Raw genomic sequence first — 26,006 nt, 5'->3', positions numbered from 1 at the left:
CCTATGGAGGATTCCCAAGATGATGAAATTGGAGGATGATTTGCAGTATATTTGAAGTTTTAGATTTTGAAGCAGCCAACAGCCTTATAATACTACTTTTAGAAAATTTAGATATTAATATTAGTGTTAGTATAGTATTATAATTTCAAGTATTTTTAGTGTGATTGCTTTATGACTTAAATTAGTTTATTTTGAATATTAGTTATTTTGGATTAAATTTATTGTTATTTTATAATTGTCATTCTGATTGAGTCTTAATATTAATATATAATTATTTTATAAATTTAAATTTTAGCTAAATTTTTTATATAAATTTTATATTCTATTATAAATTTTACCAAAATTATTAATAGATAAATAACATATGTAATAGTAAATTATAATATAATCCCATTAAATAATAATAAATTAAATAAATATTACATTTTAGCTACAAATAATTAATAGTAGCCGTATGTACTATATTTAGAATAGCTTCTAATTAAATAATTTTGTGGCTTTATTCAATAGTTATAAAATAAAATTAAGTGTAACAATTATACTAGAACTTGTCACTTTCTTATTTTTGTGGCTATAAATTTTATTCTTGCCTTATAATTATTTAAATGTGGCTAATAGTAAATATTTTTTATCATACAATTAAGTTTATGGCTAAATTTAGATATGTTAGCCATAAAATTAATTTTGTAACTATACATAAGTTTAAATTGCGACATTATTATTTTTGTAACATACTCATAACAAAATCACTTACAAAAAAAAGTTGTTGTGGCAAAAAGAAAATGTGGTTACAAATATTCCATTCTTGTGGCTAATAACTAGCCACAATATTTATTTTTAATGGTAATATTTTTGCTTCATTTAAATAAAAAGTGTGACTATAAATATTTATTTTAGCCACAACACAGGTAAATCCTGTAACTAAACTTTAGTTACGCCACTTCTAGCTACGACATGTCACGGGAAAAATATATTGTGGCAAAAGCATCTAGCCACCAAAATTCTATTTTTAGCTACAATTTATTTTGTAACAAGATATGAATAATGTTGTAGTGCTAGCTTTGTGTTTGCATGCATTTGTATTTTTATTTCTCTTGACCTTAGCACATTTAAGGATTCAATTCAAGAGAAAAACTTCCTAAGTGAAGGTAACATACTGTGAATGATTCAATTTAGGCTTAAAGGGGTGGCAAATCAATGGGGTCATGAGATAAGGGTACTCTTTCAACCTTGTTATCTATGTTGAGTAGAGCAATTAGCTACAAAATTCTGTGTGTGTGTGCAAAAAGTGTGAAGAAAGAAAAAAAAAAAAAATTTGGTGTGTGCAATAAGGGGTAAAAATAATGCAAAAAGAAACAAAAAGAAATCAAAAAAATGGAAAGATGGTGTGATCAGTGAATAAAGACTCTCTAGTACCCCCACACCTATCCCACATATTGTCCTCAATGTGTGAATAAACATATAGAAAAATGAAGGAGAAAAGGGAAAGATATTTCCTGGCCTGGGGGTGATTTGACCAGTGACTTGGGCAAGTACTGGGCAAATCACTGGGCAAATAGCTATCTGTCACGGTGCTGGGGCAGAAAATGGTGAACCAGCAGCTGCAACATGCTTTCCATGTGCTGCATCCTATCTTGAGCCTCCACCGAATGGTCTTGAGGTGCCTTTTATGTCCTCCAAGGTCCACCCAATTGCTTTCTTGTGCTTCCTCAACACATCAAGGAGCTTTTCCTCTTCTTCTTGGCTGAGCTGGTTGGAAATAATTACTGGAAGTGTATTTCCAGCTCCCAAGTAGGCATATTTGAGGTGGCTAGGCAAGGGTTTCAGATCTGGTGCATTCTCTGTCTGCTGGTTTTTTGTCTGCTTACTGTCTGATTTGAGCAGATTTTCTGGTATTCTGGGCAAATCACTGGGCAAATCACTCACTTCCAGCAAGTTACAGCAGTCTGCTGTTTTCTTTGTTTCAGTGATGTTGCTGTCCACTTCTTCTCTCCTGCAAAGACCTTCATAGAGTAAGTTTTCTTGATCAAAATCAAAAATTTCTTGACTTAAATCATCAATTATATCAAGGCCATAAACAGGAGAAACATCATTGGGGAATTTCATGGCATCATAAACATTAAATTTTATAATTTCCCCTTCAAACTCCATGGTCAATGTGCCATCATGCACATCAATTTTTGTTCTTGCTGTGCTCAAGAATGGTCTCCCAAGTAAGATATCAGAGGTGATGTTGCCCTTGTCCTCCTCCATGTCAATCACATAAAAATCAGCTGGGAAGACTAGTTGGTCCACTTGCACCAACACATCTTCAAGCACTCCTTTGGGGTAGACAATGGATCGATCAGCCAATTGGATCATAATGCTGGTGCCCTTGAGTGTACCTGCATTCAACAAGTTAAAAATAGAAAGAGGCATGACATTTATTGAAGCTCCAAGGTCACACATGGCCTTCTTTATTCCCACATTGCCTATTTTGCATGAAACCGCAAACATTCCTCTATCTTTGCATTTGACTGGTAGTTTTCTTTGGATGACAGCTGAAACACACTCCCCCACACTTACCTTTTCATGTTTAGCAAGTTTCCTCCTATTGGTGCATAGCTCTTTGAGAAATTTAGCATACCTTGGTATTTGTTTGATAGCATCAAGTAGAGGTATGTTGATTTCTACCTTGCGAAGTGTCTCCAATATCTCTTTTTCCTCTTTCTCCTTTTGGGACCTTGCAAATCTCTTTGGGAAGGGAGGAGGTACCTTGAATTTCTCCATAGGTTGCTGTTTCTGCCTTTGACTTGATTCTGCCTGGTCTGTTGATTTGGGCAAATCACTTTCTGCCTTCTTTGGAGAATTGGGCAAACCACTGCTGGACAGCTTAGTTTGCCCAGCGATCGGGTCAGTTCCTACGAGTAAACTGGGCAAATCACTGCCCTGATCACTTTCTGGCAGAATTTCTTCCATGCCCTGTTTTTGCAATTTTTCATCCCTATTGTCTTGTAACTCCTTTCCCCTCCTCAATGTGATGGCACTAGCATTTTGCCATGGATTTATCTCAGTTTGGGAGGGCAAACAACAACTTACTTGTGCTAGCAATCTGGTTGTGCTGGATTCTCCAGGGGGCTGGTTTGTTTCAGAAATTTCAGCAGATTTTGGTTCAGTTGGGGCACTTCCAGCAGTTGCTGGTTTATGGACAGCAGCAGGGGATGTAACAGGTACTTCGGCTGGTGCTGATTTGTGGGCAGCAGTGGTTGTGGCAGTTTGACAGCAGTTGCTGTCTCTATTTTCAGCAACTTGGACAGCAGCAAATTCTGTAATTTCTGGTGTAATTTTGGCAGTTTCAGCAAGTGCAGCAACTTCTGGTTCAGTTGGGGCAATTTCTGAGGTTGCTGATTTTTGGACAGCAGGTGCTGTTTTTGCAGCAGGAGCTTCGGTTGGTGCTGATTTTTGGACAGCAGCAGGTTCTACAGTGGTGATTTGTGCCTCAGATTCAGCAGCTTGGTCTGTTTCTTCGTCATCGTCCCATAGATCTTGAAGCTCTTCCTCCCTTCTTAATATGTGCGCGTTCATTGAGTTGACCGCTTGATCCACTTGCTGTTGGAGAATTTTCCCAGAAATTTCCAATTTTCTCACCATCTCTTCAAGTTCCATATGGGAGTTTTGAGGTGTTGCTTGGGCTTGATAGTTTTGGTAGTAGTCAGCCCTTGCATAGCCATAATTCGGGTTGTCCCCCCAACATGGATTGTATTGCAGATCTCTTTGGTAGTCATGGTCTGTCCTTGTATAGCCATAGCTCATATTGTCTCCCCAACCTGAATTATATGTGTCAAGGTAGGGATTATGTCTTGGCTGTCCATAGAATCCTTCAAATGCATGTGCTTGTTGAAGTTGTTGAACTTGTCGAGCTTGACTATAATTTCTCACAATAGAGGTTAGTTCAGAAATTTGAGAAGAGAGAAAAGACATACTTACCGTAGCCATGCTTGTAAGGTCTTGGCAGTGCGTTCAATTTCAGGATCGTAAAGAAGAGCTTCTTTACGATCAGCCCTGATCATAAAAGGAAAATACGTTAGTTTAAATCAATTCTCCGGCAACGGCGCCAATTTTTGATAAGCGGTTGTCGAAGCCGTCAAAAATAAACCTATTAAACAATCAACAATAAACTTGTAGATAGTGGCAATAGGGTCGAACCACAGGGAATTGACACTAAAGATCTTCCTAATAATAACCAATATAAGTAAATAACAAATAATTAAAAGAGGGGGGTTTTGAGTTGATGGATTAACACTAAATAACAAAAGAAAGCAATAATTTAAAGATGAGTAAATCAATAAGAGAAAAGCTTCTAGTTGAAGTATGGATCTTATTTCAGATTGTTTAGAATTGATCATTGATTCTTTAACTCTCCTATTTATTCCAATAAATTAGTTTTGGATGTGGAAGACGCTTCTCACAATCCAAATTCCTCCTTAGTTCTAGTTTGATTAGGAAACGTTCGCTAATCAAACACTAATCAACAAGTTGCCAAGGAACGTCCTTGGGGCATTGTAGCATCGAACAACTGTTGACTGCATTAAGACTTAGAGAAACCCAATTCTATCCTTGCCAACCGCGTGGTCAAGTTTAGATTATGCAATTTGATTAAATGTGTATTTGAACAATCTAAGCAATTACGGACCTAAATCATTCAAACAATATTACTTAAGCAATTTAAAAGCAATGGGCCCTTATTGATTCTAAAAGCAAAGTAATATTTATGGAAAGCTCAAATTGCATAAATATTGAAAATAAATAGAAGTTTAACAATGGAGATTTAAATCTCCCAATTCATCACAAAATCTGAAATTCACCAACTTCAACTAGAAAAGAAGGAGTTTAGCCACTCATGGTGGACTAAATACACAAAAAGATGAAAAGAAAAGAAAAAGGAAGATGCTGGAGAGTTTCTGGCGAGTTCAATTCCTCAGCCGAAGATGCCTTTGCTGGTTTGGAGGTTGCCCTTTTATAGTTGAAGAGTTCCATCCTTCTAGGGTTTTGAAACCCCTTTTTAATTTGGCTTGTGACTCCTCTTTTGATGTTGAATTTAATTGCAACTGGAATTCCTTAGGTGAGAAACTCTTTCGTGGCTCTTGGAATTGTTTTGGTAGTGATTGAGTTGGATTTGGACTTCTGAAAACTTGAAATTCGGTTTCCTGAACAATTTCCCGCTCTGCTGTATTTTCTGCTGTCGAAGTGATTTGCCCTGCGATTTGACCAGTTTCTTCAAGTGATTGGGCAAATCGCTGACCAGATCGCTTCTCTGTGAGTCAGTCCTCTATGTCTCTGCGAGTGATTTGGCCAGTGATCCTCGCGTTTCTTGGGCAAATCACTTGCCATATCACTACTGCCTGTTGCCTTCAGGTTTCTGCTTCAGCCTGATTTGGGCAAGCAGTGGGCAAATCACTGGGCAAATCACTGACCCGATCACTTTTCTGTCAACTTTCTGCACTTTTTCTCCAATTCTCCAATTTCTTCCTTTTCTGTAAAAACAAGATAAAAACCATAAATTAAGCTAAAAAATGTGTAAATAAGCAATAAAAAAGATAATAAAAATGTGGCTAATTTATGCTTGATCAGGAAGATCTTTAGTGTCAATTCCCTGTGGTTCGACCCTATTGCCACTATCTACAAATTTATTTTGTTGGTTGATAATAGGTTTATTTTTGACGGCTTCGACAACCGCCTATCAATAGTCTATCCTGGGAGGAATTTGCAAATGAATTTGCAGGATGGGCTTTCCCTGATAGCTCCAGGGAACTGAAGATGATTGAGTTTGAACAGCTAAGGCAGACAGAGGAGATGAGTGTAGATGAATACACTGATAGATTCCTGGAGCTGTTGCCGTTTGCAGGGTAAGCTTTTGACACAGACCTGAAGAAGGCTAGGAGGTATATCATGAAGCTTCACTCCAGGTATTCCTCTTTGATCCAATCAGCAGAGAGGGAGAGTTTTCATGCTATAGTGGATATGGCCCGGAAGATGGAGGTTAGTGCAATAATCGAAGGAAAAGTTAAACAGTCAGTGGCACAGCCTTCAGGTTCCAAGACTCCGAGCAGTGTAAAGATGGACAGATCCAAGTCCAAGAAGAGTAAGTTCTGGAATAAGTTAAAGTCCGGTCTGGGAATGCTCAAAATCATAAGCTCCCAAACGTCTAGCACGATCCACTATCTCCCACAGATCTCTAAGTTTAGTTGTACCAGCTGCTATAACTACTTGTGCCACAAAAGCACCCAGGTCTGCATTTATCTGAAAAGGATTAGCTGGTGCTACAGGTGGAACAAAAGATGGAGCTGCAGGCCGAGGGAGGCTATGGTGCAGTCGGATATGCCCCTGATTCAGCACCATGAGAAACAGAATATACGTGCCCTTCTCTGCTCTCAGATAAATCATGATCTGCCACCCCTTCTAGAGGTGGAGGTGTAACTATAGGATCCCTATGAGGTTGACCAATATCAACTAATCTAGCTGTACGAACACCACGGCCTTGACTTCTACTACCTACTCTTGGTGGCATTGTCCTACAAATGAAAATACGAAAAGAATTATCAGAATATAATTAAGAATACTAACTCAAAAAAAGTCTATAGAATCTATAAACCTAAGCTCTGATACCAAAAATTGTCACACCCATTTTCTAATCTGTAGAGACGGATATGACTAGAAAAGCTGACATAATTTTTCCTGATATTTATACATATAAATAGATGTAACCTGCTATAATTTTAAAATATTAAACATATAAGAGAGGACTGATAACTGGTCTAGTCAATCCATAATATATTTACACTAAACAAAATACATTCAGCACTTGAATATACAATCTATATATTATCTTCCAAAATTACAAAAAGAAGTTACAAGGGACTTAAGATTGGCTCTACCTCCACTAGACTCTAAGTGGACAAAGTGAAAGAAAGGACAAAATTAAGAGATGTGAACTGCTAGGAGTGAATCACCAAAAAGAATCTGTAATATTAAAAATATAAGGGATAAGTACAATTTACTCAGTGAGCAGATAATTAAATAACAAAGGGAAAATAAAGTTTAAATATTTAATAGTACTAAATACTTAGCTAAAATAAGTCAGCTGAATAAATACAGTTTAATTCAATCAATATAAAATAAACTGAATATAAATTGCTAAGATTTCACTGCTGGATAATAAATCCAAAAATTATAACTGTGAAAAATAGAATCCGTATACACTCATAATATGTTCCCTGTAGATAATGTTGGCACCTCAGGTGTGATAAAATAATGACAGTCTGAGAGTAATGCTGGCATCTTAGGCTCTATGATGACAATTTTGACTCAAGAACTAATAAAATACTGGTCATACATATGTGCAGAGCTACCTCCAAAGGGTGACCACCTGACATACGCTTCAAAGGCTGTCTGTATATCAAGCGTTGTCCTAAAGACGGTATAAATATATATTATACTGAAAATAAATCATCTGTCATCAAGGTGTTATCTATTCGGTACATATACAGAGTATAATCGGCTATTTATTCAGCTGTGCTTTAAATTCAATTTTCAATCATTCAAGAAATACAAATTCATTTTATCTTTTTCCATTTTAAATAAACAAAATAACATATACATAAATAAATATATTTAAGAAAAGTATTAATGTTATATATTTATCCACTCGCCAGTATTGGGGACAAAATAACCTTAGGTTGCAGGAGTACCCCAATTATCTATACCAGAAGCTGGGTCGTCCCCTAAAATTAAGAAGAGAAAAAAAAATATCAAGTGATAAATAAATATTCTAGGATAAAAATATAAAACGTAAAATGTGAAATTTTAAATATATTTTTATATATATTTTAAAAAAAAAATCGGCAATATTTCGACATAACTACACCTTCCAAAATTACACAAACTCAATAAAAATACATACTAAATTATAAATATTATTTACATCAACTTATGAAAATCATCGATTTAAAAAGAAATAAAGAATAACTGAGTCTAACTAAAATATATTCCTTTTTAATTTTTAGATCGCAAAAATACTATTTAATGGTAAAGAAAATAAATTATATCATAATAATTTGAATAAAAATATAAAACTCACCTATTCAATTATTGGAGTATATGTGAGAAATTATTGAATTTCTAATTAAAATATTGATTTAAATTATAATCTAACTGATATTTTTAGAAGTTTATGGATTAATGGAGTCAAGGGATGGAGATTTAGATTAAAGGAGGAATATTTTTTTTAAAAAAAAAAATAACAGAGCTTTTGCTCTGTTTCTATTTCTGCTTTTGCCAGGAAGAAGGTGAGTTTGCTCTGGTTTCGGGAAAGTCCCGAAACCAGAGCTTTTAATGCTCTTTTCTCTTTTTTATTTTATTAATTATTATTATTATTATTATTTAATTTTATTTTAATAATAATAATTATATATATATATATATGTAAGTTATGGCCTTCTCTTCATTTTTTTTTTTTCTGTTTTAAATTTTTATGGGCTTGGGCATGATACCAATGGTCTATTAGAGTTGACAAACATTTCAGTCCAACAAATTGGCCGCGCCTTCTTTCCACTCCCTATCAAATTCAGTAAAACTGCATCCACCAATTCCCAGTCTTTCTCATTTTCTACCAGTTTTGCTTTTGCTATTGTTCCTCAGATGCCTGATTTCGCTGGCCAAGGCTTTGCCTTCACAATTTCTCCATCTGCTGAGTTCACAGGGGCGTGGGCAATAGGGTACCTCGGACTTTTTAATTTAACAAACAAAGGCTTGTCCTCAAACCATGTCTTTGCTGTTGAGCTTGATACTATATTGACTCCTGAATTTAATGACATCAATGACAACCATGTTGGAATTGATGTAAATGGCTTGATTTCCAATGTATCAGCACCAGTGGCCTATTTTCCTGATAAGGAAAGGGAAAATAAGAGCTTAGAGCTCAGAAGTGGAAATCCAAGGCCTCTATTGTCAACAGCTATTGATCTTTCTCCAGTCTTCATGGATTCTATGTATGTTGGCTTTTCTTCATCTACTGGAACACTGGCAAGCTACCATTATATTCTTGGATGGAGCTTCAACAGAAGTGGACCAGCTCAAAGTCTTGATGTATCTAAGCTTCCTTCACTTCCACCTAAAAGAGAATCAAGTAAGAAACTTGATTTAAGAATTATGGTCCCATCAGTAACAGCAAGTATTGTGCTGATAATAGCATCTGGAGTTGTTTATAGGAGGAAGAGATTTGAAGAATTGCACGAAGATTGGGAACAGGAATATGGTCCTCAAAGATTCTCTTACAAGGATCTCTACAAAGCAACAAGAGGATTCAAAGACAAAGAGCAGCTGGGATTTGGAGGTTTTGGAAGTGTTTACAAAGGTGTATTGCCTTCTTCCAATACACAAGTTGCGGTTAAGAAAGTCTCACATGATTCTCAACAAGGAATTAAGGAATTTGTTTCTGAGATTGTCAGCATGGGGAGGCTAAGGCATAGGAACCTGGTGCAGCTCCTAGGCTATTGCCGTCGAAAGGGAGAGCTGCTCTTGGTATATGATTATATGCCTAATGGAAGCCTTGACAAATTCCTATTTCAAAACGACACACCAAATTTGAATTGGATTCGCCGATATCAAATCCTGAGAGGAGTTGCATCTGCCATGCTTTACCTCCATGAAGAGTGGGAACAAGTCGTTCTGCACAGAGATGTTAAAGCTAGTAACGTTATGCTAGATGCTGAACTTAATGGACGGTTAGGAGATTTTGGACTAGCTAAGTTCTATGATCATGGATCAATTCCTCAAACAACCTGTGTGGTTGGAACTGTGGGATACCTTGCACCAGAGGTTTCAAGAACAGGAAGGGTCACTACCAGCAGTGATGTTTTTGCCTTTGGGATCTTAATGCTTGAAGTGGCTTGTGGAAGAAGGCCTATAGAGCCAGAAAGACCACCTCAGGAGGCGCTTTTGTTAGACTGGGTTCTTGAATGCTGGAAAAGAGGGGCCATTCTGGAGACGAGTGATCCTAGACTGGAAGGTAGGTATATGGCAGAAGAAATGGAAATGATTTTGAAGCTAGGCTTGCTTTGTACTCACGCTACACCAGCAGCAAGGCCTATCACGAGACAAGTCATGCAATATCTGGATAAAAATGCTCCCTTACCAGATATACTATTGGATGGTCCTGGTATAGGTTTGGTCACAGTTAGCCAAGAAGCCGCTGGAGATTTCTATTCGTCCTTCCCTGCATCTAATGATTATTCTGTGTTGTCTATTACCACCTCCATCCTTAGCTACGGTCGCTGAATCTGAGATGTAAACATTCCCTGAGCCAGTCGTGCTTTACCTATAGGTGCAAACTTAAAATTAGTGCTGCTTATTAAATGTACTGAGGGTGAAGCAGAAACCAGAGTATCATGTTGTATACATTTAAATGGCATGCTGTTCTATAATCTTAGTCTTGATAATTTCTTTATGGATTTAAACAGCTAACTGGGTGATTACTGATAATCCTCCTCATAGTAACTAACCAAATATGGGTTTTACTAACCTGTGGTTAATTGATAAGCGTATGAGTTGATGTTCAGTAGCTTCAGTAGAACAAAAGAGGCCCACAGGAAGTTTCCCGTTCGTCATCCAACCACAGGAAAGATTTCCTTCCAAGAGGAAAATTTTCCAAAAACACACGTCCCCAGAGACTGGTTTTTGAAGCGGCAGATCAGCATTATATGGCAAAAATTTTACAATTTTTCGTTAAGAGGAAGCAATCCAACAGCAACATTACGCAGCTTGCAAAATGACCAAGTAATATATGATTCTAAAATGCAGATGTACGTTGATCTGATCGTAAAGTTCAGCATCATGTGAAATTGAGCTTACGGTGGCCACACCATCTATTCTTTTTTTTTTAAATTGAGTTATAAATATAAATATTTTCTGCAGCGGCAACAAAATAAACAAAACGTTAGGTTTACCAAGATATACTCATCAATTAACATCCATACAACATCCAATTTAATATTCTTATCTTATTAAACAGCTCTAAGATGCATACTTTCCACGTGATATTCACAAACACGTTTGCCAGAAGCATACTAACAGAAGTTTCCAACAGTTGAGAGCCTTTATTTCAAGATTTTAGATTCAATTTCCTCCAAACTCAAACCTTTAGTTTCTGGGACAAAGACTATGGTGAATAAGAGGGACACCAATGCAATAGCCCCAAAATGAAGAAAAAGATTTTCAGCTCGAAGCAGTTCCTGCAGAATGAACAGATGTAAATTTGGATTACTCCATTATCAATGCAGAGAAACGTCTATAAACTAAGAGGAGGGAAACATTTAGAAAGGAATAATAGGATCAAAATAATACCTTTAATGGTGAGAATGCAAGGTTACAAGTGTAATATAGTATTTGTTGATAATCTAAAGATATGACCGACTGCGATCGCTCGCTAACAGATTAATGATCCGGTGATTACCAGTGTAATAGAAATACACTGCATTTAACGGTAACTTTCGTCCTATTTTGGAGAAGGTGAGTCTGGAATGTGTCTTGATATCGAATTGGGTAATTGAGATGTCCATGTCTTTTTTCTCTCCAATGCGACCACATTAATTTCTTATTAAATTCGTGCATTATATAGCTTCAAATAATTAGAATAAAAATTAATCAACGAACATAACAATGGCATGTAAAAAACCATAAAAATGAGTTTGTAGTTATTAATGACTTAGTCATTTATCCACGCAAGTCTTGAATTTTCAAAAATTATAACTATACAAAATTATGAAATATATCATATTATTTTTTAATTTTTTTTTCATATTTCTATTTATTGATTCCAAATAATAAAAAAAAACTAAAATTAATAAGATAACCTTAATTACTATGTAGTGTAGTTAGCTAAATATTAAAAATGTTTTACAACTGTTGCTTAAAAAAATTATAAACAAAATAAATGAGTATGTACATATAAGTTTAATGAACTTTTTTGTTTCTTATAAAATATATGTAAAAAATGAATGGCATGCCTATAAAGATATTTATTTATTTTTATTTACATAATTTTGATACATTATTTGTTATTATTATTTTAAAAGATATAGATATATCTTTATTTATAGCATTGCCACTTGCTAGATTCTCATTTCACCTATTTTGAAGACTAACTTTATATATACCTTTACTAAAAAAATTATTATTAGAAAAATAACTTTACCGAGCTTTTAAATAAAAATAAGTTTATTTAAATTTTAGATCATTTCAGAGATGATGAACAAGAGGTGCAAATATTTAAAATATTATTTCCCAAATTTAAGATTTTTAAAATTTTTAATATTCCTTTGTAAACTTAAATACTATATTCTTATTATTTATTTTATCAATAATTGTATTTTTTTTTCTGATTAGAGGAATTTATCTTCATCCTATATGATGAACTGAGTTTTGAGGGAGCTTCAGAATTAAGACACTTAGATATTGGTTTAATTCAATGAGAACTTGATGAGTTAGAATTGGTACAGAGTGGAGCAAATACAGAAAATAAAAAAGAGTTAATGAATTAAATATTGAATTTGGAGAGATTTTGAGATTAAGATTTATCATGGGAGTAATTAAAATGGTGGTTTTGTAAGTTAAAGAAAATCCCCTCAATTCGGGTTATTCCAAATATATATATATATCTTTAGTTATACTGATATCGCTAGTGACACGTTCTGTTTAATATGATCAAAGAGTTTCAGCAGATTTATTAAACGACTCATTTAATAGATTACAGTTGACTAATAAATGTAGAGTCGGCTAACTCATACTTGAATTGCCAAACACATTATATTTACCCTCATTACACGTATATTTAATAATTATAGTATGAATTTTGAAGAAATCAATCTGATTATTACAAAATTTAATAAAAAAATGGGGTTGATGATCTCATATTTATATCTCATAAATTCCACTTTATCTAAAGCGAATCCTTTTATTTATATGTTATCACGGCCGTGCGTTCGCTGTTCAACATCAACAATGAGACATGTAAGTGATAAAGAAATTATTATTTATTGATGCAGTGTAATAAGTAATTAATTATTGGAGATCATCAATTCGCATTCTTAATAGCTTCTTTTCGAAAAATCTATTACAAGAATTTTCAAAAACTTTTATAAAATTCGTTCAACAACTATGGTAGAGGTACTGATATTTCTTGTGCTAATGAAAATAACTTCAGTTAATATATTTAAAGTAATAAACTTTATATTATTTTTTTTAATATATCTTTAATGCGTATTACTTCATAATTAAATTATTTCTAAAATTAATAGATTTTACATTTTTTTCATTATTGTATTTGTAAGGGGGAAGTCATAGGGGCCCAAAATTATTTTCCTTACTGTTTTATTTATTGACTTCAAAGCACACCAAAATTCTCATTCAAATGTAGGACTTCACCTCCTTGCCAGCCTGCCTGTATGGGAAGTAGTGGATCCCAATGAAACCAAAATCAAACTATAATTATCATGCTCAATTTGATCCTTACTTTGTTTTTAGTAATGATAATTTCATAAATTTATTTATTTATTTTGTGCAGCGGACTTCGGCTGAACCACCCAATTTTGTATCTTTTATGATTTCATGGATTTTGCACAGCAGTCATCTATGGAAATGAATTCTTCTTCTAGATTTTTCTTCTTTAGGGCCAACATGCACAACTCTGACTATAATTTGGTTCTGATGTTGCAAATTTCTTATTGCTATGATTTTTTAAATATTATATTAAAGTCTGAAAACATTGTATCCGGTTGGAACATTTTAATATTACAGCTAAGAAATTGAATTAATAGGCAAAACAAAAGAATTCTTTAGCATAAAAGTGTTAGAGAAATGGATGAGCAAGAAATACCTGTGTTTCTCCATTTTTTACACGCTTCCTCCATGGCATTGTTTCTCACGTCACTTAAACTTTTGCTAGCTTTTTTCGTTTGCTCGATACCCTTGTCCCTAGCTCAAGAAGCAAATCACTTCATTTACAATGGCTTCAAGGGAGCCAATCTGAGTCTCAATGGGATTGCAAAAATCAATCCCAATGGTCTTTTACAACTTACAAACACTTCTCACCAGCAAATTGGCCATGCTTTCTTCCCATTCCCTTTTCATTTCAATGCATCTTTGTCTAACAATTCTCGTCCATCTTTCTCATTTTCTACTTCTTTTGTGTTTGCCATGGTTCCTGAGTCGCCTGCTCGAGATGGCCATGGCATAGCCTTTACTATATCACCATCTGTAGAGTTCAAAGGGGCCATAGCAACGCAATATCTTGGACTCTTTAACTCCACCACCTTAGACTTATCTTCAAACCACTTGCTTGCTGTCGAGTTCGATACTGTAAGGAACCCTGAATTTGGAGATATTAACGACAACCATGTTGGAGTAGATATCAATAACTTGACGTCCATTGAATCAGCTCCGGCGATGTATTTTTCTGAAAATGATGGGAAAAATAAGAGCTTGGACCTTGCTAGTGGGAAACCAGTGCAGGTTTGGATAGATTATGATGAAATAGAGAAGTTGCTCAATGTAACACTAGCTCCTCTTGGAACAGTGAAGCCAGAAAGGCCACTATTATCGACAACTGTTGATATCTCTGCAGTTCTCTTGGAGTCCATGTATGTTGGGTTCTCTGCATCTACAGGTTCAGTTGCAAGTTACCACTATATTCTTGGGTGGAGCTTCAACAATAATGGGCAAGCACAAAGCCTTGACCTCTCAAAGCTTCCTTCACTTCCTCTTAAAAGAAAATCAAAGAGTAAGCTAGAACTAAAAATTTTTCCACCATTACTAACAGTAATTGTCTTCCTCGTAACTATTTCTGTAACTATTTATGTAATGAGGAAGAAATATGAAGAAATACGTGAAGATTGGGAACAGCAATATGGTCCTCAAAGATTTTCTTACAAGGATCTTTACAAAGCAACCAAAGGTTTCAAAGACAAACAGCTTCTTGGGTCTGGTGGTTTTGGAAGTGTTTACCGAGGAACGTTACCTTCATCCAATGTGGAAGTTGCAGTAAAGAAAATTTCACATAATTCAAAACAAGGAATGAAGGAATTTGTGGCAGAAATTGCTAGCATGGGAAGGCTAAGGCACAGAAACCTGGTTCACCTCCTAGGCTATTGCCGGCGAAAGGGAGAGCTTTTCTTGGTCTATGATCATATGCCCAATGGAAGCTTTGATAAGTTCCTTTTTAGCAATGAAAAACCCAACCTTGATTGGGTTCGGCGATTTCAAATCATCAAAGGAGTAGCATCTGCTCTATTCTACCTGCATGAAGAGTGGGAACAAGTTGTTCTTCATAGAGATGTGAAAGCTAGCAATGTTTTGTTAGATGCTGATCTCAACGGGCGACTAGGAGACTTTGGACTTTCCAAGTTTTATGATCATGGATCAACTCCTCAAACAACGTCTGTGGTTGGAACTGTTGGATATCTTGCACCTGAACTTACTACAACTGGAAAACCTACTACAAACAGTGATGTTTTTGCTTTTGGGATCTTCCTGCTTGAAGTGGTTTGTGGACGGAAACCTGTGGAGTCTAAAAGACCACAGGAGGAAGTTGTTTTGTTGGATTGGGTTCTTGAATGCTGGAAAAGTGGGGACATGCTTATGACTGTTGATCCTAGATTGGGAGGTAGCTTTGTTGTAGAAGAAATGGAATTGGTTTTGAAACTAGGTCTACTTTGTGCACACCGTCTACCCATGGCTAGGCCCACAATGAGGCAAGTGGTGCAATATTTAGATGGAAATGCCACCTTGCCAGAGATACCATTGCACGGTGCGGGTGTTGGTGTATTTTCAGTTAGCCATGAAGCACCTAGTGATCGGCCTTTTCTTTCTGCAGAGAGTATTTATTCCTTTTCCTTCTCAGATACTGACTCAATCCTCAATGGTCGCTGAATCTCTCATGGCCTAATGGCTCAGTGTTCATATGTTTATTTTGCAGATTAATAATATTTTTGTGCTGATTTGTTTAAGCAAAATTTTCTCTTCTAGGACTATTGATTATCCTCCAGCATAGGAACTGAGCAAAGATGCAACACTATTATCAAACAGTAAAAGCTTAAATGAAGTTTCGCTACAACAGAGACAACTGAACGTTGCAAAAGCTTTTAGTTCATTGTTAAGTTGAATTTTGCTTTCTATAACATTTCACTTGGTTTGCCCACATTTTTAATCATTATGTTTTTGCAGTTTAACCTTTGGAAATGTTCAAATCAGTGAGATGGATGTTAATGGTTTGTTTCATTCAACCTTTTGCTGATCAGTCTGATGACATTAATGACATCAAATTGCTTTGTTGATGATGTCTGCAAGAAACACACATCAGGGAGAACATTTCTTGATGACCGTGTCCCACTTGCTATTATTATATGTTATCGATGATTTGTCTATACAAATTTAGGCAAGTCAATGGATTACCGAATGTCTCCATATTTTTTTATTATTTCTCTTAAACAAGTGTTACCTCCGCTGTTATTTTATCTATTTGCTTTTAATTGGATAACTGATGGAATTATGTACTAGATATGTTAAATTGAAAGCAAGAGAAAAAGAATCAAACTCACATCCAAAAAAAAATAAATTTTCACTCATTTATATAAAATCATTAGTTTTCCAAAATGGCATATTTTTACTCCTACCTAACAAATACAATAGGGTGTTCAAGTGGTCATATTAAATCCTTCAATAGTTTATGACTCCAATCAGGGTTAAGCATGAATAAATGTCAACTTCCTTATACAAATGAATTATTCATCAGTCCATTTACTTTAACTGCAAGATTTATACAAATATTCATAAATATTAATTGTCAATTTACATATTCCATTGACTTGCCATCGGCTTTGAAAAGTATATGGTCAAGCATGAAAATGGGAAGAGAAAGGTTGATATTTCATCTCTAAAGATCTGAGAAGAAAAAACTCAGAGTAGAATCTTTTTTATTATTTGATCAGAATCAAAACTCCTGTCCCTTCATGTTGTTAACGGTCAAATTGCTGTATATTCTGCTATGCAGTTCTGTTTTCTTGAAGTATTTGGCCTTAGCTGATCAAGAGGTAAATCAGTTCATCTACCATGGCTTCAATGAAGCCAACCTGCATCTTAATGGGATTGCCAAAATCCTCCCCAATGGTCTATTACAGTTGACAAACATTTCATTCGAACAAATTGGCCACGCTTTCTTTCCACTCCCTATCAAATTCAGTAAAAATGCATCCACCAATTCTCAGTCTTTCTCATTTTCTACCAGTTTTGTTTTTGCTATTGTTCCTCAGGTGCCTGATCTCGGTGGCCATGGCTTTGCCTTCACAATTTCTCCATCTGCTGAGTTCACAGGGGCGTGGGCAGTAGGGTACCTAGGACTTTTTAATTCAACAAACAACGGCTTGTCCTCAAACCATGTCTTTGCTGTTGAGCTTGATACTATATGGACTCCTGAATTTAATGACATCAACAGCAACCATGTTGGAATTGATGTAAATGGCTTGATTTCCAATGTATCAGCACCAGTGGCCTACTTTCCTGATAAGGAAAGGGAAAATATGAGCTTAGAGCTCAGAAGTGGAAATCCAATGCAGGTTTGGATAGATTACGATGATATGGAGCAGCTTCTCAACGTAACAGTAGCTCCTCTAACAAGCAAGAAACCGCAAAGGCCTCTATTGTCAACAGCTATTGATCTTTCTCCAGTCTTCATGGATTCTATGTATGTTGGCTTTTCTTCCTCTACTGGAGCAGTGGCAAGCTACCATTATATTCTTGGATGGAGCTTCAACAGAAGTGGACCAGCTCAAAGTCTTGATTTATCTAAGCTTCCTTCACTTCCACCTAAAAGAGAATCAAGTAAGAAACTTGATTTAAGAATTATGGTCCCATCAGTAACAGCAAGTATTGTGCTGATAATAGCATCTGGAGCTGTTTATAGGAGGAAGAGATTTGAAGAATTGCACGAAGATTGGGAACAGGAATATGGTCCTCAAAGATTCTCTTACAAGGATCTCTACAAAGCAACAAGAGGATTCAAAGATAAAGAGCTGCTGGGATTAGGAGGTTTTGGAAGGGTTTACAAAGGTGTATTGCCTTCTTCCAATACACAAGTTGCGGTTAAGAAAGTCTCACATGATTCCCAACAAGGAATTAAGGAATTTGTTTCTGAGATTGTCAGCATGGGGAGGCTAAGGCATAGGAACCTGGTGCAGCTCCTAGGCTATTGCCGTCGAAAGGGAGAGCTGCTCTTGGTATATGATTATATGCCTAATGGAAGCCTTGACAAATTCCTATTTCAAAACGACACACCAGATTTGAATTGGATTCGCCGATATCAAATCCTGAGAGGAGTTGCATCTGCCATGCTTTACCTCCATGAAGAGTGGGAACAAGTCGTTCTGCACAGAGATGTTAAAGCTAGTAACGTTATGCTAGATGCTGAACTTAATGGACGGTTAGGAGATTTTGGGCTAGCTAAGTTCTATGATCATGGATCAATTCCTCAAACAACCCGTGTGGTTGGAACTGTGGGATACCTTGCACCAGAGGTTTCAAGAACAGGAAGGGTCACTACCAGCAGTGATGTTTTTGCCTTTGGAATCTTAATGCTTGAAGTGGCTTGTGGAAGAAGGCCTATAGAGCCAGAAAGACCACCTCAGGAGGCGCTTTTGTTAGACTGGGTTCTTGAATGCTGGAAAAGAGGGGCCATTCTGGAGACGAGTGATCCTAGACTGGAAGGTAGGTATATGGCAGAAGAAATGGAAATGATTTTGAAGCTAGGCTTGCTTTGTACTCACGTTACACCAGCAGCAAGGCCTATCATGAGACAAGTCATGCAATATCTGGATAAAAATGCTCCCTTACCAGATATACTATTGGATGGTCCTGGCATAGGCTTGGTCACAGTTAGCCAAGAAGCCGCTGGAGATTTCTATTCGTCCTCCCCTGCATCTAATGATTATTCTGTGTTGTCTATTACCACCTCCATCCTTAGCTACGGTCGCTGAATCTGAAATGTAAACATTCCCTGAGCCAGTCGCGCTTTATCTATAGGTGCAAACTTAAAATTAGTGCTGCTTATTAGATGTAATGAGGGTGAAGCAGAAACCAGAGTATCATGTTGTATACATTTAAATGGCATGCTGTTCTATAATCTTAGTCTTGATAATTTCTTTATGGATTTAAACAGCTAACTGGCTGATAATCCTCCTCATAGTAACTAACCAAATATGGGTTTTACTAACCTGTGGTTAATTGATAAGCGTATGAGTTGATGTTCAGTAGCTTCAGTAGAACAAAAGAGGCCCACATGAAGTTTCCCGTTCGTCATCCAACCACAGGAAAGATTTCCTCCCAAGAGGAAAATTTTCCAAAAACAAAAAAAACACACGTCCCCAGAGACTGGTTTTTGAAGCGGCAGATCAGCATTATATGGCAAAAATTTTACAATTTATCGTTAAGAGGAAGCAATCCAACAGCAACATTAAGCAGCTTGCAAAATGACTATGTAATATATGATTCTAAAATGTAGATTTACGTTGATCTGATCGTAAAGTTCAGCATCATGTGAAATTGAGCTTACGGTGGCCACACCAGCTATTCTTTTTTTTTTTTAATTGAGTTATAAATACAAATATTTTCTGCAGCGGCAATCCGGAATGGGCTCATATTCTTGTCTGCAATCCATGGTTATGTTTCTCTGCACTGAGTTTTCACAAATGCAATCAATAGTAGAACAAAATAAACAAAACGTTAGGTTTACCAAGATATACTCATCAATTAGCAATGACTTGGTCACTTAGAAGATCCATTAACATCCATACAACATCCAATCTAATATTCTTATTTTATTAAACAGCTTCTAAGATGCATACTTTCCACTGATATTCACAAACACGTTTGCCAAAAGCATACTAACAGAAGTTTCCAACAGTTGAGAGCCTTTATTTCAAGATTTTAGATTTATAGAAGGTTTATGGTATTGGAAATTCTTTTTTTTGTGTTATTGTATTTTTGTATAGAATACATTTATATATTATATATTAGGTCTATCAACAGTTAGCTAGTGGTTGAGTTGGATATAGATTGTATGATAACAAATATTATCTCAACCAACTCTAAACCTTATTATAACTCTAAACCTTATCACAACTCTAACCTTATCTTGACTCTAAACCTTATCATGTCTCTAAACCTTATCATGACTCTAAATCTTATCACAACTCTAAGCCTTATCACGCCCCCTCAATTCGTGCGTTGTAGGGACAGGACGAATTGTTAAATGTTGCATTAGAGTTTGATGCCGCATTTTAGATAATGGTTTAGTCAGAATGTCAGCTAATTGATATTTAGAGCAAATAAACTGTATTTTGACTTCATTTTTTTGCACTTTATCACGAACGAAATGAAAATCGACTTCCAAGTGCTTCGTCCGAGCATGGAAAACAGGATTGATAGAAAGATATGTTGCGCCAATATTATCACACCACAAGTTGGGAGTTTTGGTGGAATGGAAAGTAATGTCACGCAACATTGACTGAATCCAAGTTAATTCAGTGACAGCAAGACCAATAGCTCGATATTCAGTCTCTGTTGATGAACAAGCAACTGTTTGTTGTTTCTTGGAATTCCAAGATATGAGATTTGTGCCCATGAAAATAGCATAACCTGTGGTAGACTTGCGATCATCAATGTCACTCGCCCAATCAGCATCAGTATATATATTCAAATCTGTGTTTGCCGATTTGGAGATGTAAAGACCATGACCAACAGTGTGCTTGAGATACCTCAATATATGCTTAACCGAACACCAATTATCCTCACTAGGTGCATGAAGAAACTGAGAAACCTTGTTAACTGAATAACAGACCTCCGGTCGGGTTAAACTCAAGTATTGCAATCCACCTACTATACTCCGATATAACGTGGGATCACTCATTGGGCGGCTTTGTATAGCAGACATCTTATCTTTTGGAGTTGCTGGTGTGGAGATTCCCTTGCAGTCTCCCATCTGTGCTTTGTAAAGCAAGTCAAGTATATACTTTTATTGAGTTAACAAAAGTCCATTAGCAGTCCAAGTTGCCTCCATACCAAGGAAATACTCCAATGTGCCCAAATCTTTCAACATGAACTCAGATTTAAGAGAGGAAATAATATGATTCAAAGTATGATTGCATGTATCGGTCATGATAATATCATCCACATACATAAGGATAAACAACTTGATACTGTTCTTGACATAGCAGAATAGAGAGGAATCTGTAGGAGAGACTTGAAACCCTTGATTGATTAAGGCTGAGAACTGACGTTTATACCACTGACGTGGAGCTTGACGAAGACCGTATAGTGAATGGCGTAGACGATAAACATGATCTGGTTTAGATGTATCAGTGAAACCTGGAGGCTGCTCCATGTAAACTTCATCATCCAAATCTTCATGCAGAAAAGCATTAGAAACATCTAATTGCTTCACTAACCAACCATTTGAGACGGCTAAGGATAAAATTATTCGAATAGTAGTTGGTTTGACAACCGGTGAAAAGGTTTCAAAGTAATCAATGCCCGGATGTTGATGATATCCTTTAGCAACAAGGCGAGCCTTATATCTATCAATACTGCCATCAGATTTCTGTTTAACTCTGAATACCCATTTACAACCAACTATATTCTGTGACTTGTCCCGAGGGACGAATTCCCAAGTTCTGGCTTGAATTAAAGCATTAAGCTCTTGAATCATGGCATCATGCCAATTTGGATCTTTGACAGCTTGAGTATAGCAACTAGGTACTGAGACAGAAGCAGTCACATTATTTAACTTTGGAGACCATGGAGTTTGCAGTTTGAGCTTGCCCTTTGCTGTCTAGTCACCATGGAATGTGTCTTAACTTGCAAAGGAACATAACGAAAATTGATCAGCTCGATTTGGTTGGTATTTAGTGATATGGTGCACTCAGGTGATGGGCTTGGTATGTGGGCCTGACTTGTGTCAGTTGTGCCGTCGTTTTGGGTAAGGGGTAGAGTAATGGAAGCAGCATCATTTTGATGTCTAGGAGAGGTTTGTAAGTTGCGTTTTGGAGCTGCTCCTAGGATACCAGGTTGTGTATTTGACAAAGGTGGAATGGGTGGTAATGGAATGGATGTAGGACTCACTTCAGTCACTGAGGTAGTGCCATTATCATCCAACTTCTTAAAAGGAAACTCTTGCTCAAAAAACAAGACATGGCGTGAGATAAAAAGACGACCAGAAGAAATTTCAAGACAAGACCCTTTATGAAGTTTACTATAGCCAAGAAAAATACAACGAGAAGATTTAGGAGCAAGTTTGTGAGATGAATAAGGTTTCAACCAAGGATAACAGAATGAACCAAACACACGCAATTCATCATAAGTAGGTTTCTCATGAAATAAAATTTCATAGGGAGTGCGTTTGTTATTGGATGAAGAGGGCAATCTATTTATTGTATAGGTAGCAGTATTGAAGGCATAGGTCCAGTAATTGGAAGGAACTGAAGTATGATGTAATAGAGATTGGCCTAACTCAACAATATGCCTATGCTTTCGTTCTGCACATCCATTTTGTTCAGAAGTGTGAGGACAAGAAACCCTTTGTGAAATCCCATGTTGTTTCAAGTAATTGGACAAAGACCGAAATTCTTCCCCCCAATCCGATTGAAAGTTTTTGATAGGCAATCCAAAATATTTTTCCACTAAACACCGAAATTGAACAAAGACAGAGAAGACATCAGATTTTTGTTTAAGAAAATATAACCAGCAATACTTACTAAAATAATCATAGAAAAACACATAATAACGAAAATCAACAACAGAAACAACAGGGGCAGGACTCCAAACATCAGAACAAATGAGTTCAAGAGGCTGTTTAGCACGATAAAGAGAACCAACAAACTGTAATTTATATGATTTACTCACATTGCACGCATGACAATGATGAAATTTATTACTAGAAATAAAAGAAATATTATTAGATCTAAGAATATCATGAACAACTTGAAAATTTGCATGTCCTAGCCGCTCATGCCATAATGAAATTGTTGCTGGGAAAGCTTTTGGAGAGAATGACCGAACTTGCTGCAAAGGAAAGAGATAAAGGCCATTGTCACTCGGGCCTTAGTATAATACCTGTTTCGTGGGGATATCCTTCACAAAATATTTGTCAAGGAAAAATTCAATTGAAGTGTTATTTTGTGAGGTAAAAGCAGAAACTGACATTAAATTGTTAGTAATAGCCGATGAATAAAGAATATCATTCAAATGAAAATTATGACCATTAATAGAAGTAATTGAAGAACCACGAGATAAGACAGGAAGTATTTTACCATCGGCAATTGTGAGAGTGGTGGCGTCATTGACTGAAATATGATGAGCTATAGTTTCCTGATTAGCTGCTAGATGATAATTTGCACCGGAGTCCATAGTCCAAGCCTGAAGAGGTTCAGTTTGAGTTTTGGCTACATTGGCTTGAGGATTGGTGCGAGGTGAGGGACATTGTCTTGAAACATGTCCTATTCCATTGCAATTAAAACATGTTAAAGTAGAAGTGCCACGACCAGAAGCATAACTAGACTGTCCAGAATCGCGTCCTTGATATGATGACTATCCACCACGTCCACGGTAACCACGGCTATGCCCTCTACTGCCTCACCCAGAATTTGCATAGTGAGTAGTAGCAGGAACGACAGAATTAAGAGTGAAAGAATCAAACTTCAATTAGGATTCTTCACTGAGTAGTAATGCATACAACTCATCAAAAGTAATCTGAGTATTTTGTGCTTCTATAACACGCGTAAAAGGACGACAATCCGAACTCAATCCTTCCAAAACATCGCACACAAGATTTTCCTCTGTAACAGATCCTTCTAACGCACAAAGCTGATCATAATACGATTTCGCTTTGCGCATGTAATTGTCAATCGAATCATTACCTCGCTGCAGATGCTTGAGTTGTTTACGCAGCTGCTGAATCCGTGTTTTAGCACCAGCGGAATAGTACAGTGAGCTTGTCCCAGGCATCCTTGGCAGTGGTGTAATGAGTGATCTGATGAAGAATAGATTCAGAAACGGAACAATTGATCCAGCTACGAACGATCTGATCGTGACAGAACCAATCCATAAATTTTTGGATTTGGTTCGCCAGTGGATAAAAACTGATCTGGTACAATAACAGTACCATCGACATGAGAAACCAATCTGTATCCATGAAGAAGAGACATGATTTGTGCATGCCATAGCAAATAATTAGCCGAAGTGAGTTTAATGGTGAGAAATTGAGTGACATTTGGAATCTGAGGATTGGGAATAGATAATGTGGATCCGATAGTGGTTGAAACAAGAGATTTCTCAGTGTTAGTCATTGCTGGTACGAACAGACGGAAGAACAAGATGAGAAAAACGTAAAAGAAAAGAGAAGAATTTGCTGTAAAGCTTTTATGGCTCTGATACCATATAGAAGGTTTATGGTATTGAGAATTCTTTTTTTGTATTATTGTATTTCTGTATAGAATACATTTATATATATTATATACCAGGTCTATCAACAGTTAGCCAGTGGTTGAGTTGGATACAGATTGTATGATAACAAATATTATCTCAACCAACTCTAAACCTTATTATAACTCTAAACCTTATCACAACTCTAACCTTATCATAACTCTAAACCTTATCACAACTCTATGCCTTATCAAGATTCAATTTCCTCCAAACTCAAACCTTTAGTTTCTGGGACAAAGACTATGGTGAATAAGAGGGACACCAATGCAATAGCCCCAAAAAAAAGAAAAAGATTTTCAGCTCCAAGCAGTTCCTGCTGAATGAACATATATAAATTTGGATTACTCCATTATCAATGCAGAGAAACGTCTATAAACTAAGAGGAGGGAAACATTTAGAAAGGAATAATAGGATCAAAATAATACCTTTAATGGTGAGAATGCAAGGGTTACAGGTGTAATATAGTATTTATTGATAATCTAACGATGATATGATCGACTGCGATATCGCCGGCTAATAAGTTCATGATCCTGTAATTACAGTTGTAATAGAAATACGCTGCATTATCTCTGTTTAACGGTAACTTTATACCAAAACTCGTCTTATTTTGGAGAAGGTGAGTTTAAGATGAGTCTTGATGTGTAATTAGGTAATTGAGATGTCCGGATCTTTCTTCTCTTGAATGGGACCACATTAATTACTTATTAAATTCTTACAACATGATTTTATTTGATGGTAACCGCTCATCGATTATTTTGTGCGTTATATAGCATCAAATAATTAGAATAAAAAATAATCAATGAACATAACAATGGCATGTAAAAAACCATAAAAATGAGTTTATAGTTATTAATGACTTAGTCATTTATCCACACAAGTCTTGAATTTTAAAAAAAATTATAATTATACAAAATTATGAAACATATCATATTATTTTTTTAATTATTTTTTCATATTTCTATTTATTGATTCCAAATAATAAATAAAAAAAAACTAAAATTAATAAGATAACCTTAATTACTAAGTAGTGTATTTAGCTAAATATTAAAAATGTTTTACAACTGTTGCTTAAAAAAATTATAAACAAAATAAATGAGTATGTACATATAAGTTTAATAAACTTTTTTGTTTCTTATAAAATATATTTAAAAAATGAATGGCATGCATATTTATTTATTTTTATTTACATAATTTTGATACATTATTTGTTATTATTATTTTAAAAAATATAGATATATCTTTATTTATAGCATTGCCACTTGCTATATTCTTATAATAAAGAAAATGAACAGTGACAAATTATTATTAGAAAAATAACTTTACCGAGCTTTTAAATAAAAATAAGTTTATTTAAATTTTAGATCATTTCAGAGATGATGAACAAGCGGTTGTGCAAATATTTAAAATATTATTTCCCAAATTTAAGATTTTTAAAATTTTTAATATTC

General features: G+C 35.7%; 3 protein-coding genes across 3 annotated transcripts; all 3 read left to right on the top strand.

Annotated features, from left to right (window-relative positions):
* Positions 1-7,246: 7,246 nt before the first annotated feature.
* Positions 7,247-10,493, top strand: LOC110608803 (receptor like protein kinase S.3). Its single transcript, XM_021748095.1, has 3 exons — positions 7,247-7,277; positions 8,318-8,324; positions 8,466-10,493. The coding sequence occupies exons 1-3, from the start codon at positions 7,247-7,249 to the stop codon at positions 10,312-10,314; spliced, it is 1,887 nt and encodes a 628-aa protein (XP_021603787.1). The 3' UTR covers positions 10,315-10,493.
* A 3,448-nt stretch (positions 10,494-13,941) lies between these two features.
* Positions 13,942-15,977, top strand: LOC110608802 (L-type lectin-domain containing receptor kinase IV.2). The gene has a single exon (XM_021748094.2). The coding sequence runs from the start codon at positions 13,942-13,944 to the stop codon at positions 15,958-15,960; it is 2,019 nt and encodes a 672-aa protein (XP_021603786.1). The 3' UTR covers positions 15,961-15,977.
* Positions 15,978-16,788: 811 nt separating this feature from the next.
* Positions 16,789-19,237, top strand: LOC110608709 (L-type lectin-domain containing receptor kinase SIT2). The gene has a single exon (XM_021747987.2). It carries the CDS (start codon positions 17,040-17,042, stop codon positions 19,056-19,058), a length of 2,019 nt encoding a protein of 672 aa, XP_021603679.1. The 5' UTR covers positions 16,789-17,039; the 3' UTR covers positions 19,059-19,237.
* Positions 19,238-26,006: the final 6,769 nt, after the last annotated feature.

This window comes from Manihot esculenta, chromosome 2 (genome assembly GCF_001659605.2).
Source record: "Manihot esculenta cultivar AM560-2 chromosome 2, M.esculenta_v8, whole genome shotgun sequence".
Classification (NCBI taxonomy): domain Eukaryota; kingdom Viridiplantae; phylum Streptophyta; class Magnoliopsida; order Malpighiales; family Euphorbiaceae; genus Manihot; species Manihot esculenta.
The sequence above is the reverse complement of the archived record's forward strand: the minus strand, read 5'-3'. Positions and strand labels throughout refer to the sequence as shown.

Excerpts from the sequence above, each read along its gene's own strand:
- LOC110608802 (XM_021748094.2), top strand. The coding sequence starts at position 13,942 with ATGGCATTGTTTCTCACGTCACTTAAACTTTTGCTAGCTTTTTTCGTT.
- LOC110608709 (XM_021747987.2), top strand. The coding sequence starts at position 17,040 with ATGTTGTTAACGGTCAAATTGCTGTATATTCTGCTATGCAGTTCTGTT.
- LOC110608803 (XM_021748095.1), top strand. The coding sequence starts at position 7,247 with ATGTTCCCTGTAGATAATGTTGGCACCTCAG.